Here is a 15,476-nt window from a genome sequence, read left to right on the forward strand (position 1 = left end):
TTGACAAACATCACTGAAGCAGAGGCATTTCCTAGAAGTGATTAAGGAATTTGACATGTTAATATACCGTAATGGTGAACAGTCAGAATCAAAATTGTTAATAGGTTTCAAATGGCACAACATTATATTGTCCTGATGCATTCTCTTTGTACTGTCTCCGAAGGCTCTTCGACGGGAGATGGATGAATTTCTTGAATGTGTCCTCTAAGGGGCAGCATTGAAGAGCAGGTATGTACATTCTATTCATAATCTGACGTAAGTGTAAATAAGAGACTACCAAAATCAGTACTTATTCTCTGTTATCTAGAAATAACGGTTTTCAAAGCTGTTCAGTATGCTTGAGAGTCATTACTGCGAATACTGCTAAAAGCCCTCTGTATTTTAGTTAAACTGCTAAAACCACTGGCACAGAGTATCGGCTGCTGCTCAGGATTCTGTCACAGGTTCTTTTGGAGGCTGATTTCTACCTGACAGCAACAAAGTTTGATAAAAAAGTGTATTGGTTTGAAAGTCTTGTGGCTGTATCCATGGGAGCATGATGACCTCAGCCATCATCGGATAAGTCTGTAATGTTCTGCAGCATTTCCTCCAGGTAAGTTCTTTAGCAAAATGAATTAAGCATTTCCTTAGGACAAGAAAGGTCCAATTGAAGTGGAGTGACAACTTTTACATGACTGTAAGAGAGCTTTTTTTTTTGTCCTAAGACAGTTTATTATGGTTTAGGGACACAATCAGTAAATAAACTTGATGTATTTGTGTTTTAGTGCTTTCAGGAGAGTGCTAATGTTTCTTTCTAGCCAGTGCCAGCTTTGAATATTTGTCTATTAATCTCCCAGTGCTTTGCTGCATACTGTCTATCCATATCCCTATTCATCATTCCCTATTCAGATGACCTGCTGTATTCTTCCTGTATTTAATTTCTAAAGGTTATTTGCATCTCTGTGCTGATGTGAGTGTATGTTTGCACCTGTTAATTTCTGACAACAGCAATCCTTTTCCAGTAATATTTCTAACTTCAGCTTTCATCTTACTCTTCATCCAATAAATATTCTAGGACCTTTGGCAGCTTCCTGTCTCAGAGGTATATGTTTTCTTCCTGTCAGCATCATTAGCTTCCCACAGTTTTTGTCTACAGATTGCTGGAGCTTTTCAATAGTCAGACTTTCAAATGATTCAAGTTGCAGTTATTTCCAGATGATCACAAGGCAGGTGAAAAAAATGTTGAGTCAGCTCCTGTCATTCTGTATTACCTTGACTAAGCCAATTTTTAAAATTCCTCTTTAACAAAAAATAAAAAACAAAAACAAACAAAAAACACTTCTCTACTTATTTCTCTACTCATTTCATGCTGATTTGAAACGGTTATCCTTATAGAAGAGATTGAATCAATAAAGAAATGGTATTGTTCTGGATGGTGTGAAGGCATTTTTTCAATTACCATGACAGGCAAAATGGAATATACAACCAAGTTTTCAATGTCTGGCAAATGCTGAGCTTTGCAATCAAGGTGTTTTGGTATTTGTTGTTTATGTTGTTTTCCTTAATTCTACACATAATGTGGAACTAAAAGTGTTACCCACCAGTTTTTATGTTTTTAAAGTCAATTCTCCTTGGCAAGGAGCAGCTTTGACCTGGTCAGCCTCAATCTAAGTAAAGAGGACCAAACGGCTCCTGCAGAGGTTCCTTATAAGAATTTTTTTGCTACAGCAATAATGTGCAGCAAAATAAGAAATATTCAAAACTGATTCTTTTCATGCTCAGAGGAATTTGTAAAATGAAGATTTTGCTGTATGAGCAATTTTAAGCAAAGTATATATATATATTTTTTCTTCATTTCTCCTTGGGACATCTTCCATATGATGGAATATTTAAAGTGTATTTTTAAATAGTGACTGACAATCTGTGAAACACCATTTTAGCACGAATGAGATCATATGCTACTAAAATACTACTTATACTGGGAAGCCGAGATGAATTGAGAGTAGCAAAGCTAAAAAAGAGAAGGCAACAGGTGTTTTATTAGATAGCAGATATTGGCTTTTTTTTTTTTTTTTACATCCGTAGAATAACTTATACTTCATTCTAAAATTGTTACAGATTTGCATGTCTCTGCTACTGAGCATCAATGACTTTCAGTGTTCCTAATTTAGTGTATGTCTCTTTAAGATGTTTTTGATGATATCTTCTTCTTGCTTATCACCAGCTTTGCAGTGTGATAAAGCATTAACACGTTTGGGTACCAGGCATCTGATGTCTAAGAGCATTGTGGAAATGAAACAGGACACAGCCCTGCACAAAATGAAATGAAATGAAATGAAATGAAATGAAATAAAAAATAAATAATGGAGTTATAGGCATCCTGTAATTTTCACAAATATGACAATGAAGAGTATATGCAAACTGTTATGAAGAAGTATTCTTTGTGTTGCAATGAAGGGATGAATAGTTTTCTTAGATACATAGATTTCAATCAGACTACAGAATAGGAGAAGCGGGATGTATCTCCTTCCCAGATTTACAATGCCTTCAACTACTAGTTTCAGCAAATCACAGTATTGAAGCACCCTGAACTTCAATTTACCCATTGTTTAAAATGGATTTCTTCTCCAGTTTATTGCTGTGAAGTAATTTAAAAAAAAAAAAAAAAAAAAAATGCTATTTAAGTATACATTGTTATTTCTTGTATTACCTCAGTAGTAAATATGTGACAAAATGATTACAGTCAAATCATTCAACTTGATATTTCAGATTTAATGTCCTATATGTAGAATGCCACAATGTTGTGGGATTCTTAAAATATGCTGCCTTACATTAACTAGTAATTCCAGATGACCAAGCATTGTGTAAAGCATAGAACTGATATTTAAATGAATGTAAACCTTGGCTGTTTGTAGAATTTTGATATCTAAGCTCATGATTAATAGTCTTCTGGAGAAGAACCCAAATGTGTACACATTCAGTGCAGCACAGGTGTTTCTGTCTTCCATTGTAAACCATGGATAGCAACACAAGGTTTAACTAGAAACACTGACATTTAAAAATATGTATACAATGGATTCCAGACATGATTATGAACTCAGAGTTCATGATTTATGAACTCAAACACATATGCTGTTTAAACAGAGTACAACTGAAGTGTCAGTCTGGAAATGTGGAGTGTCAGAGCTTTCTGGAAAAGCCATTCCTGAACTATTCAGCCATATTTTCTGACCAAGACCCTTGCTGTTATGACTACTGAAGATCTTGCATGTCATAATTTTATGTGGAGAGCCTTTTTTAGGCTTTATCGTAATGACATATAATGAAGCCACCTGTACCATCTAAATGTCATCTGTCCACATAAAGGCAGAAGAGATTACATAGGACCATTCCTATGTTTCCAATCATGAAGGTTGGAAAAGACCTCTAAGATCCCCCAGTCCAGCCACCAGCCCACCCTCACCATGCCCACGTCCCTCAGTGCCACATCCACATGGCTCTTGAACACTTCCAGGGATGGTGACTGCACCACCTCCCTGTGCCACTGCCTCACTGCTCTTGCTGAAAACAAAGTCTTCCTAATACCCAAACTGAACCTCTCCTGGACCAATTTGGGGCCATTCCCTCTCATCCTATTGCTGTCACCTAGGAGAAAAGGACGACCACCACCTCCTCACAGTCTCCTCTCGAGTGGTTGTAGAGAGCTACGAGGTCTCCCCTGAGCCTCCTCTTCTCCAGACTGAACAGCCCCAGCTCCCTCAGCAGCTCCCCATCAGATTTGTGCCCCAGATCCCTCACAGCTCTGTTGCCCTTCTCTGGACGAGCTCCAGGGCCTCTTGTACTGAGGAGCCCCAGACTGATTTCAGTGAAACCTTGTTTCTGTAGGAACAGAAAAAAAAAAAAGTATTTTTAGTAACGTCAGTGAAGCAAGGATTTTCTGTATTTCCAAATACTTTCCCAATAGCTAGTCCTAGAGCTGGAGATCAATATTAGCTGCTGATGCTATTGATCCGTAGAAAGTTGTTAGAAGCAGTGATTATGATTGGAGACAAATCTCTTTCCTTCCTCTTCCAAAGGAGACATAGAGGAAAGCACCATCATTTTTTTTGTTTTGTTTTTGTTTTCAGAAATACATCAAGAGAAAAGGGTGAGCATAGTCAGAGATGTATTTCTGCTTTTGACTGACTATTTGGGCCTAATGCTTGCTCTAAAATGACAGTTCAGTTCAGAAGATTGCCTCACCTAACTAATGGTATGGTCTGGCTCCCTGATACCCTTCTGGATTGTTGCTGGCGGAAGGGCGATGTGGATAGAATATCTCTGTAGTTTGGTCATTTCAGAGTATGAAAAAGGTCTTGTGAGGGCAGCTGCTGAGTTCCTGAGATCTGCAATGATTACAGCAATCCTGGGCTGAAGCCAGAAACTGAGGAGAGGTGGGAGGTTGAGGATGAAGATTTGACTTCAGAGAGCCTTTACACTTCAACTTGTCCTGCAACCTCTGTATATCTCAGCTGAGCCAACAGAAGAATCTAGCAGTTCCTCCACTTGGGTTAGATAAAGCTTTTCCATCTGGAGTTTAGAAGTAAATACACCTTCAAAAAATAACTTGATTTTTTTTTTTAGAAAAAAAGAACCCCTTTTTTAATATTGTTGTGTACTCATTTTGTAATTGTTTTCCATTTCTTTAATTACAGTGGTAGCAATCAATCAAATAACGTCATGTGGGCAGTACACGTGCCTGATAAAAATTTAAACAGAAGGAGTTTTTCTCTTTTGTGATAGTTCAAGATTTCTCTCTTAATTACTTGCCTGCAGTTTCAAAGCTGAGAAATGCTACCAGAAATCACACTAGGAAATCCTCTGAGTTCAGTCAAGTCTCTGATTTAGTCAGCTTCAGTTATCGCCGTCATTGTCAGTTCATCTATAAATACATCTGCTTTCACGGCGCACGCATTCTGAAATGTGCCGCTGCCTCTGCGGAGCTGCAGTGCTGTCGCCTGCTATTAGCCGAGCCTCGCTTCACCGCAGCCAGCGCGAACCGAGCCCAAAACACCGAGCCCATCCCTTGTTGTTAGCTCTGATCGTTGCTGCTATCATTTGATAGTCCGCTTGCAGCCGGTCCAAGTTGGCAATGTCACCCCAAGCTGATTGGAGCCACAGACATTTTTGCTGACTGGAGTCATGCTATCTTTGCCAGTTTGCTGGAATAGACACAGACACTGATTGGGTCATGCTGAAAACATTCCTGTCCTATGAAGCAAGTCTGTTTGTATTTTAGGTTTGCCAGGACTAATGAATTAAAAATCTTGGTCTCGCCACAGCTTGCTGTTTAATAATGCCTGTGACGGAAGGATTTTTTCCTCCCTGAAGCATGACAGCATCATAATCCCTCGCCACTGGAAAGGAGAGGAAGGAAAAGCAGAATTGTGAAGAAAAGCAGAAAAGGGTGATCTTCTTGGGACCGCAAAGCCCATGGGAAGTGCAGGTAGCAGCATGTTGCCCTGACAGCTGTCTCAGCTTCTCAGACCTTGTCAGTTTGTTGCTATGCAGCAGGTGCAGCCTTTTCTTTTATTGAAGCTTTACTCCATAAAGGCAACGACAAGCCAAGGCAGTGGCTGGCCCTGGATTACACAAGTGCAGACACTCCACTAAGTGAGGTAAGGCAACAGGTGTGAAAACTGAACTAAACTGATAGCGCTGTAACAACACTTAGATTATCCGGGTTCTGCTACAGATTTTTTATGAACCGTCGGCAGCCAGCGCTATAGGCAACAGTCATGAGCTAGGGGGCTGCTCATTAAAGGACATTACATTCCAGGTTGCCCACTCACATTCATCCCTGTCTACAGCGATACCGTTCATCATGTGTGGAGAAGGCGGGTGGGATGGGGGCTTTCAGGCTGTGTGTTTCCTGCATCAAAACTTGTTTGCACACAGAACGCTTCCACCTCTCTCTGTACTCTCATTGCTTGTTGTGATGAAGAGCTTGAGGATGCTGCACAAAACTGATTGAAGGTATAAATGTAATATAAGAAACTGGATAGCAGAGTAATTGCTCTGTACAAAGATGTGATTTCTTTTCTGTTTTGTTGTTGCTGTTGTTGTTTGTGTGTGTGTGAATTAGAATAAAATGAAAACTTTCTTTTGTGTTATGACAGAAATCGCCATCACTTACTGAAAGGGTATTGATTCTTGCCCTCAAACAGCTAGAGTTAAGAGATCTAGTGTAAAGATACTAAAGACCACAGACCATGTAATTGGTATTAATAATTGGTAATTATTCCAAACAGTATTGCTATAGAAATTTAAATTCTTCAGCAGATTGCATCATTTTAGTTTCTTAGGCTATGATATGAATTGTGAAGTGGAAGACCACTCGTGATAGTAGATGTCAGGAGAATGATACAGAATGATGAATAGCCTTGTTTCAAGGATGTGCTTATCATTTAAAATCTCTTTGTTTTTCCTCTTTACCTTGTACTGGGGAGGAGAGAAGGGAAATAAAATCAAGCAATTTTGCATTAGCAGTTCCATTGTCTTTTAAGAAAATGAAATGTCTCAAATATTTCTTAGAAAGTGTTTCCGGAGGAAGAAAAAAAGATCAATAATGTTGAGAAAGTAAATGTTAGTGCTCTTCATAATAGAATATTTCAATTGACTCTAGAGATCTTTCTCTGAGACTAAAATCATACACTGTGGCAGTTATTTGACCTTTGTTCTTCTCTGCCCAATAGATATCAGTTCGAATTTTTGTGCCTTGATGAATAGCAAGAGAGAATAAGGAATAATCCTTGATACTTTTCATGTGTCAGCAGAAAAAGAAGTTCTTACCTCCAAATGAGATTTATTTAATGATATTAGAATATTTGTTATTTTCAGAAAAAGTAAGACTTTTAAATTACAATTTCTTTGATTAGGGTTAATTCTAATGAATGACTGTGTAACGTTGCCACAGAGTAACTGTATCTGTTAGCTAAATATTAATGCAGATAAAGGCTGAAATTAATGGGCCAAATGCAAATTTAATATTCTTCCACTGGTTGCAATGCAATGATGCCAGGGAAGAATTTGATTCACTCATGCATCACCAAGGAAGACTGTAATCCTGTAATATTATTCTGTTCTATTGACTTTCTGAGACTGCCAAATAACTAAGTGTAAATTGGAATGGGTTGTTGGGATTTCAGTGCAATACAATTGCTACTTCACTGAAAAACTGCAAGATTATTGGCTTAGGAAATTGGCTTGGTTTTTTTTTTCACTAGGTAAATGCTATGTTCTTAGTGATATTTGATACAACATTTAGCAGTTATTATTATTATTGTTGTTGTTGTTGCTTTTCCCTGAAAAAATTGATTTCTCATTGACCCTGGAGTTTTTACTGTGATTTAAAAGCTACTCTCATTATTTGTCCACGTTGTTGGTATGAATACAATGCACTCTGGATAGCATAGTCTACAGTCCTAAAATAATTTTTTAGGGGCAGATCTCTTGCATGCATGAAGTCCCATTGACTTCACATTCTTCACACATGGAGCTAATTAGAAAGTTAATATCTGTGAATTTCAGCAGCTTTGAGCTAGGGATACCACAAGGTCAAGTTTGCGTTCATCTACTTAGTAGAGTTCAATCATACCATTCATTCAAATGGTTAATGCATGCACTAGATCTGTGAGTACAACTTTTGAATGAAGATACTTTAATTATACTAGTACAGATCAGTAGTAACAAACTTCTTTGTTACTCATTGATTCTTTATTGCTCTGCTTGAAGTGAATTAGCAGTTTTCTTGATGGACAGGGTCTCATCTCATTAAAACTGCCTTTTGGAGCTGCTGGTCTTAGAAGAAATACCAAGGACTGCCTAAGGTCCTGATCCGGGAGGCAAACCCATGCAGAAAGACCCCTACATCTGCACAGAGGACCACTGAAGAACCACCACCAAGGTTTGGCAAGCCACTAACTTTCTGTCCATTGACTGGGGGAGTATGGGTGGAAGGTGGGAGGTTGGGTGCCTCCTTGTTGACACCATCTGGAGTGGTGTGCACGTTTCCAATCACATGGCAGGCTTGGGGTCATATTACTCTCAACTCCCCACCCCTTCTTCCTTCTTCACCTTCAGAACCAGGCAGCATTGCCACGAGTCAAGGCTTGCTGAAGGGGCAATGGCGGGGAGCAAGCAGGTGAGGAGAGGGGAAGCTTCCTTTGCCATTGTACTTTCTAATCTGCAAATAGCAAAAGAAAGGCAGTCTGCACTTGAATCCTTTTTAAACGGATAAGTGAAATGGCATTCCCTTGGCTTTGATTCTAAACATTGCTTGGTTAGAATGAGAAAGGTAGCTATGAATGCATGAGAAGCATTAAAAAACTCATTTGCTGGATGGTATCACGTGCTCTGTAATAAATGTTTTGTTTATATTATTTCAGCTGGAACAGACAAGTCAAAGCATTGGCTCAAGTGCCCACATGATCACCACCGCCAGGGTACCTGCTGATAAGCCAGTACGAATTGCCTTCAGCTTGGATGAATCCCCAGGTACAATTTAATTTACAGATTAAGTCACAAGGAAGTGATTGCTTTAATTTTTTACATGCTTTTTACCAGTGTCTACAATATCAAATGAAGTCCAGAGTTATAGGTGAATTTTCTTCCTGAGTGATAGCAGTATCGTATGATCAATTTTCTTGACCAGTAGCTTCTAATGTTTCCATTAGCAATTTCATTAGACTAAAATGACTGACAGTTTAGATTACTTTTTTTCAATGGTTTCAGGAAGATAGACTTCAGGTTTTAATTAACTATCAAAATCATTTGTATTTACAGTATACTTGATTTTCAGGCAATTTTAAAATAACAGAATAAAAGGGACATTTTGTACCGTCAGTGAGGCTAGAACAGGAAGAGACTTTCCCTTCAACAGGAAGGTTGGAAAGTGCCACACGTGCCCAGCTTGGTGAAAGGTTTCAGGAAACGGATGCCCCACATGGCATGTTCTCTGAGAAAGCAGCAGAAATTTCATTGATGTTTATCCTGTCAGCTAGTGCTGACTGAGCATTAATTTGCTCAAATATGCTCTGTATGCACATGGTCCCTTCAGACTTTGGAACAAATGAATATTCTTAGTTTGTATCTTAAATATTATTAAGGTCTGGAGAGCCATTGATGTGCAATAAAAAATCAGGGTGTGACAAGGTAAAATGGAAGCTAGGAAATATCTTAAATAAAGTTGACTGAGCTGTTGATAAAGGTGAGTCACTGTCTGAGATGTGTTGATGATGTGAAATCTGAGGATCTCTGATAAAGATAACTTCAACCCACTGCTGATGAGTGCTCTATGGGGCAGGATAATATGTGAAGTCTCTTCCTGAGCTTTCTGAGAATAGCCTTGACTTGGATATCATTTTCTCATTGTAATAAATACTGCAGAATGTACTTTATATGCCCTAGGTAATTATTGCATAATACCATTTTACAGCTATTAGTTTGGAAGAAAGTATCATCCCTTATGCAAGGAGATTTCAAAACAAACGTTTATATTATTGTGCATAACTTGCAGCTTATAAAGGTGGGTAATCCACAAAGATTGGGAGAAGTAATATAAGGAAATACATGTGGCTGTCTCTGTGCCCTCTTTTTGTAAATTACAATAACATGCTAATTACATTTTTATTACAGAAAGTAATAATCAATCCTTGTCACCTCTGAAGCTATAATGGCACGGTACATTTCTTACAAGAATTGTGGCAAATCTAGGTCTTAGACTGAAAAGAAAGGGGAGTGATCTTTTGAATTACAGAAAGAGAATGCTTATGGGAGACACTGAAAACAAGTCAGGGAAAGCTGAGACCATGGGAAAATCAAAGAGTGGTTTGTGACAGGAGACGGCAATAGGAAATAACAAGGTTGTGAATAGCTTGGAAGAAGAGGGACATGAAAGGCAGGAAGCCTAGCTTCCTTAATGTTGCATCATATTTATTTTTTACTTCTCTATCCTGTTAATAATTTCAGCCTCTCTTAACATTTACAGAAAGAATCTCAGTTACAGAAAGGTAATCTTTTTCTGTTACATTCTGTTAAACCTTTCCATAGTTTTGAATCATTTATTACATAAAGACAAAAGTTCCAGCAATACGCAATCCACAATCTTTGAATAGTGATAAAATTAAATAGCAACCAGTAAAAGTGACTGCCATATATTTCACTGCACGACTAGCCCTTAAGGGCTAGTAAGAGGTCTAAACTCACGCCCTGTTTTACTGCAGCACAAGATTTCTACTCTTTCTTCTAGTAGTAACATGTAAATATTATTACCTTTTACATTATAAACATTATTACATTTAATATTATTCAATATTATTACGTGTAATATATTCAGAGAAGGCAAAGCAAAGAGACTTTTGTAAGGTTTCCAAATTTACAATAAACCATAGTCAGATCAAGATAGCGTAAAGAGCTACATAGCACATTTTTTAAGATGAGCTGGGTACATACAGGAAGTCCTTCACCAGGGCTAACTGGTGACAGAATCTCTCTGACTTAAACTTTTCCTTGAATTTTATCTCATTTGAAAGGCACAGTGATAGGTTTCACCAAGTAACGCTGCATTATCCTTCCAGGGGTTGTACCACAGCTTACTTGGAGGAACTTGCAGCATAACTAGATATAAAAAGGGGAAATGGAATGTTTCTTCTGGGTGGTGATTATCTCACTGGCTAGGATTGTAACCAAGCACTGGGTGTGAGAAGCAGTGAAAGGAGAAACTGCTCTCAACTCATGAGAAGAGATTACTTTGTGTTAACTGACCTACAAGACAGGAGCTCGCCCATCCCGTGTACAAGAAATAACTTAATTGTGTTACATTAATTGTCAGTCAGTGCTTTGCTTTGTGCTTTGTACAGCATTTTCATGTGAATGTTGGCAAACCAGTTCCTTAAAAGTCCCAAGAACAGCAGCTGATTTGAGTGCTATATAAGATGACAGTTTTATTGTGTATCTCTTATTCCTGTATATATAGATATCTATGTTTGGCTCTTTTATTCAAGTTCACTAAGCTGGCATCAAACATAGGTTTCCCAGAGTATGTCTGCACATCATATTGCACCAGTTTGACTTAAGGTACTGTTTTAAATTGATGTATTTGAGACATATAATATCAGTCTATCTTATATCAATACAAGTTAAACTGAATATGATGTTCAAAAATTTAAATAAGTGGTCCCAAATAGAAAGTTCATTTTAATTTATCAACACTGATTTATTTAAACCAATTAAATTCAGTATATCCTAATTTATGTCATTAAATCTCATTTACTGACCATATCATTAAAACATCATATCTAATTATTAAATGTAGAGTACTAGATATGTATTGTGTAGTAGTTCTAAAAAAAAAAAAACTGTACAGGTAAATATCTCTTGAATTTCCCTTCCAGAATAATAGCTTGAATCTAACAAAAGAATTCTGGTAGCAATGTGGTAATAAATTACTGCTCTACCTCTGATAGCACTCTCTGGGAAAAATCACAGATAACAAAGGCAAAATATACCTCTTTTAATAAAACTGACAGACAGTGAAATGACATGGTATTTTTGCTAGCATAGCAAATGACTTTATTCCTCTTTATGCCTTTGTTTTCCTAGTGACCATAAATAATTTTTTGCTTTTATATTTGATCTGGTAAGACTGTTTTGTAATGGCTGCGTCAATAGCAAGCTTCAAAGCCCTACTCCATCTTCATTTTCATTTGTAATGGCAACAAAGACTTTCCAACTGATAATATATGGATTGAAAACTAATGGAGATTGCTAAAATATATGGGTGAAATTTATAGAGCTGGTTTTACAAAACTGCACTCAGCCTACAAGTAAGTGGTTGGGTCTTTGGAAATGATGAGAATCATCAGATACCACTCACCTCATCTCACTCTGTTTCTTATCTACAAACATGCTCCTGAGGGGGGAAACATACTGCCAGTGTGGCTGTCTGTTCAGGGGCTGGCATGATCAGCCCATTTTTGAGGTCTTTTGGGCATTTCTGTGACATAAAATAAGAAATTCTAAGAGTGGGACAACATAACACTGCAGTCCATTCACTTTTTAGTTTGGGCTCATGCATGTCTTTGCAGCCCCAAATGTTTGATAAATCCTGCGTGCAGGACCTTATTAGGATAGGAAGTACTTGTTGTATTTTGGGGAAGTTAGGAACCTACGTGAGATGCCCTCAAAGGGACAGAGGCTGTACATTCCCCCCAGGACACGTCGGGCTTAGGTTGAAGGTATACAGAGTAGGAGGGTTTTGCTCTTACCTCTTGTGTTATGGGCTGTGCTATTTTGGGGAGCTCTGCAACTCTTATTATTGAGCAAGCCTTCATAGCCTATTCCTGGGTCGGGCAGTGACCATTCCTCACTATTTTATGCGTGAGGTAACTGAGGGGTTGCGTAAGGTCGCTTCGGGCAGGACCGTGAATAGAACCCAGGGAGTTTCACACAGTGGTGCCAAGTCCCAGTCACTTAGCCACACAGCCTTCCAGGATGAACTCTGTCAGTCTGTGCTCATCTGTCAGTAGCCAGCACTGTAGCTACTGGGCCTCACTGCCTTCTTAGGGCCAAGGCCGTACCCCCTGTAACACAGTTTTCCAGTGGTGTCCAACTCTCAGTTGCAGTCGGGTTTGAGCACTTTTCCTGTGCAAGGGCTGATCTGCTTACAGGATAACAGCCTGCTTATGTTACCAATTTAATTCTTTAATTTAGGAGGAAGAGATTTGAATACACTTGCCCACGCGTGTAGGAGAGAAAATTAGCATCTGATTGTATAATTAAAGACTGGATCATAACTCAGTTACTCGAGGAAGCAGAGTTGTGATTGGCATTTCCTAAATTTTGAGTGCTTGATTTAGCAACCTTAATGTGCTTCTAACACATTTAAATTTTTATGTTCTATTTCCGGCTATCTTTGTGAAGATCCAAGAGATACTGTAATTTGTGAGTTCATGCTGCAAACAAATCAGATGTTCTTCAAGTACTTAATCATCTGCTGTTGCTCACATCCCAGTGGAGCAGGTATATAGGAAAAGACAGGAGTGTTACTTTTACTACTATACCAAGCATTTTGTCAGACAGTAGAATGTGAGGGATTTTACTTAATTATCTACATCATGGAAATCTGTGCTATTGATATTTCCAGAAGGCCAAAACATGGTGAGCTTCCCAGAAAGCATGATTTGTTCTGAAATGCACAACGTTAGTGTATGTTGGGGGACCAAATGCATAACAACATCACTAATAAGTAATAAGCCTTTTGTACAAAGAAAGTCAGTCTTGATGTAGTTCAGCTTTCTAAATCAGATTGCTTGAGTGAATCTCTGTACCATTCCTTGTAATAAATCCATGATTACATCTCTATGAGTAGGTGTGATCAGCAGAGAGACAAGAGCTCACCCGGACAACAGGGGTTGAATGGCTTATCCTTGCTGCCCATGCACACCACTGCCCATCATGCCATCTCAGCATGAAGGTGTGTTGGCTGGGCAGCTTAGGGAGCTTCTTCATTTGTTATGTTGCTGGCTTTACTATAGGAATGATCAGAGTTGGTTTTGAAACATAAAGATGCTTCGTCTGAGCTCAACTGAATGGAAAGCAAAAAGAATGTGATTTAGTCTGTTCCCCTGTGCACTAAGGCAGTAGTAATTCTTTTAGAAGAAACTGCAAGAGTTTCTTGCCTCTTGATTTTCTGCCTGTATCCTTAAAAGAATATTAGGAAGTGAATAATTGTTGTCACTTGCTTTCCTCTTTTGTGAAATCTAAATGTGTTTTATTTTTACCAAGTAATTTTTGTTGTTGTGGCTGTTACTTTGACAACGGTGAAATACAGACCAACCTGAAGAAGTAATTAATTTCACTGGAAGCTATGGAGAAATATTTTTGTTGTTGGTTTTGTGGAAAACAAGCTTGCAGTTAGCTGTGCAGATACCTCTTTGGTTTTGTGGGCTAAACACTTAAGCTGAAAATTTTGATAGGAGCCCAAGAGAATTAGGAACTCAGAAAAATTTCAAGCCACCAAAGTCCCCAGCTTATCTGATGTGGTGAGCATCATTGAGAGGATGATTTAAACAAGTCTTAAACTAGCATAACTAAAAAAAACCCTAGCAGCTGTTCAATAGATGCTAGGGCAGGCCCATTATAAAATGTACTATGGTATGCCTTAATGGTTAGGATACCAATATGTTCCATTTTTAGTACCATTGACTCAGTCACTTGAGTTCAGAAAATAAGTACTGAACATCTGCTTATTGAAAGGATTTCCTCTACAGTAAATTCTCTCCTTATTCCATCCTTTCTAAAACATTTTAAAACCTTATTTACTGTTTGTTTGTTTGTTTTCCTGAGGGGAATCCAAAACATTTTCTAATGTTCTGCAACATTATTTTTCCTTATTAATATCTGATTCAGTGAAAAAGTATTTTTTGGCTGATGTCTCTTCTTCTGGGATAACTTTTTCTTTGATTTTCCTTAAGATAAAATTGTTTGAGTTCTCTCCTTACTGCTACTGTACTGAAGTTGTACTGCTGAAATTGTCAAAACAAATAGGACCATTCCTCTGGTCCAGTATCTCTGTCAGAATATTCAACAGCTATTTGGCCAAATATCTGTAGAGCAGCTGTACCCCTCGTCTGACTGAGTCCTATTCTGTCCTTCCTTTTAGCTCTGTCATATGATTCATCTTTCTTCTTTTAGATTATTGGTCTATTTTTAAATATCGTGCAAGAAAGCCACAGAAAATTAAAGGTAAACACTTGCATATCATCAGGATACAACTCTGAAATTAAAACCATTTAAATATTTCCTACAATAGGCACATATGGGACATGGTGCACAAATGGAAGTTGTGTGTGTGGGTGTGACTTTATGAGGAAGACACATAGCCCATAAAAACATACTTCTTTGCTTTGTTTCTTGCAGAGGCTCATAAATATTAGCTTTGCCCTTTCGTATCACTGTATTTTTCCTCCCTGCCCTCCTCTGGGCATTCCTTCCTAGTGGTGTCCATCTCAGGCCAAGCTAGTTAAAAGTAAGATTCTGACTGTCTGTTAGCCAGTACATGACCACTGATGGCTGGATAAAGAGATAACTATATTGGAAAAACAATTTAAACCTGCTTTGACACATAGTTTTTTAAATCCTTTTGGGGATTTGTGGCATACAGGTTTGTCAGCAAAAAGCAGTCTACAGGATCTGACCTATGGTAGCAATTTTCTCCAGTGAGAGCCATCCTTGTTTTATTTTGACACATTACAAATAACCGCCTCTGTAAGCTGGCTAATAGTAACCTTCCCTTCACCTCCCATAACCTGTAGTAAGATACACAAACCGTCATCACAACCCAATGCAAAACTGATAGTGTGAAAGTCACTGAGAAAGAAATATTGCGGTGTCTAGCTGTGACACTGCGTAGTATGATTCATATTTCTGATCTCAGTCCAGCTACTAGTGGGCAGGTG

The 15,476-nt window shown here is 38.3% G+C and overlaps 1 protein-coding gene across 7 annotated transcripts in view; it reads left to right on the plus strand.

Annotated features, from left to right (window-relative positions):
• The first annotated feature begins 306 nt into the window (after positions 1 to 306).
• MAP3K7CL (MAP3K7 C-terminal like) overlaps positions 307 to 15,476 on the plus strand; it is a 34,792-nt gene continuing 19,622 nt past the window's right edge. Inside the window, exons 1-5 of one of the 7 annotated variants that reach the window (XM_042810104.1) lie at positions 307 to 592; positions 5,301 to 5,636; positions 7,780 to 7,924; positions 8,101 to 8,161; positions 8,406 to 8,514. In XM_042810104.1, the coding sequence (XP_042666038.1) occupies positions 8,144 to 8,161; positions 8,406 to 8,514 (127 nt within the window). In that variant the 5' untranslated portion in view covers positions 307 to 592; positions 5,301 to 5,636; positions 7,780 to 7,924; positions 8,101 to 8,143. Of the gene's footprint in view, positions 593 to 4,959; positions 5,637 to 7,779; positions 7,925 to 8,100; positions 8,162 to 8,405; positions 8,515 to 15,476 lie in introns of those variants that run through there. The other 6 variants (XM_042810106.1, XM_042810107.1, XM_042810108.1 and 3 more) reach the window with 6 other exon arrangements.

The sequence above is a fragment of the Centrocercus urophasianus genome, unplaced genomic scaffold, assembly GCF_019232065.1.
Source record: "Centrocercus urophasianus isolate 14NV4802_14NV808 unplaced genomic scaffold, USGS_Curo_1.0 seq_12, whole genome shotgun sequence".
NCBI lineage: Eukaryota > Metazoa > Chordata > Aves > Galliformes > Phasianidae > Centrocercus > Centrocercus urophasianus.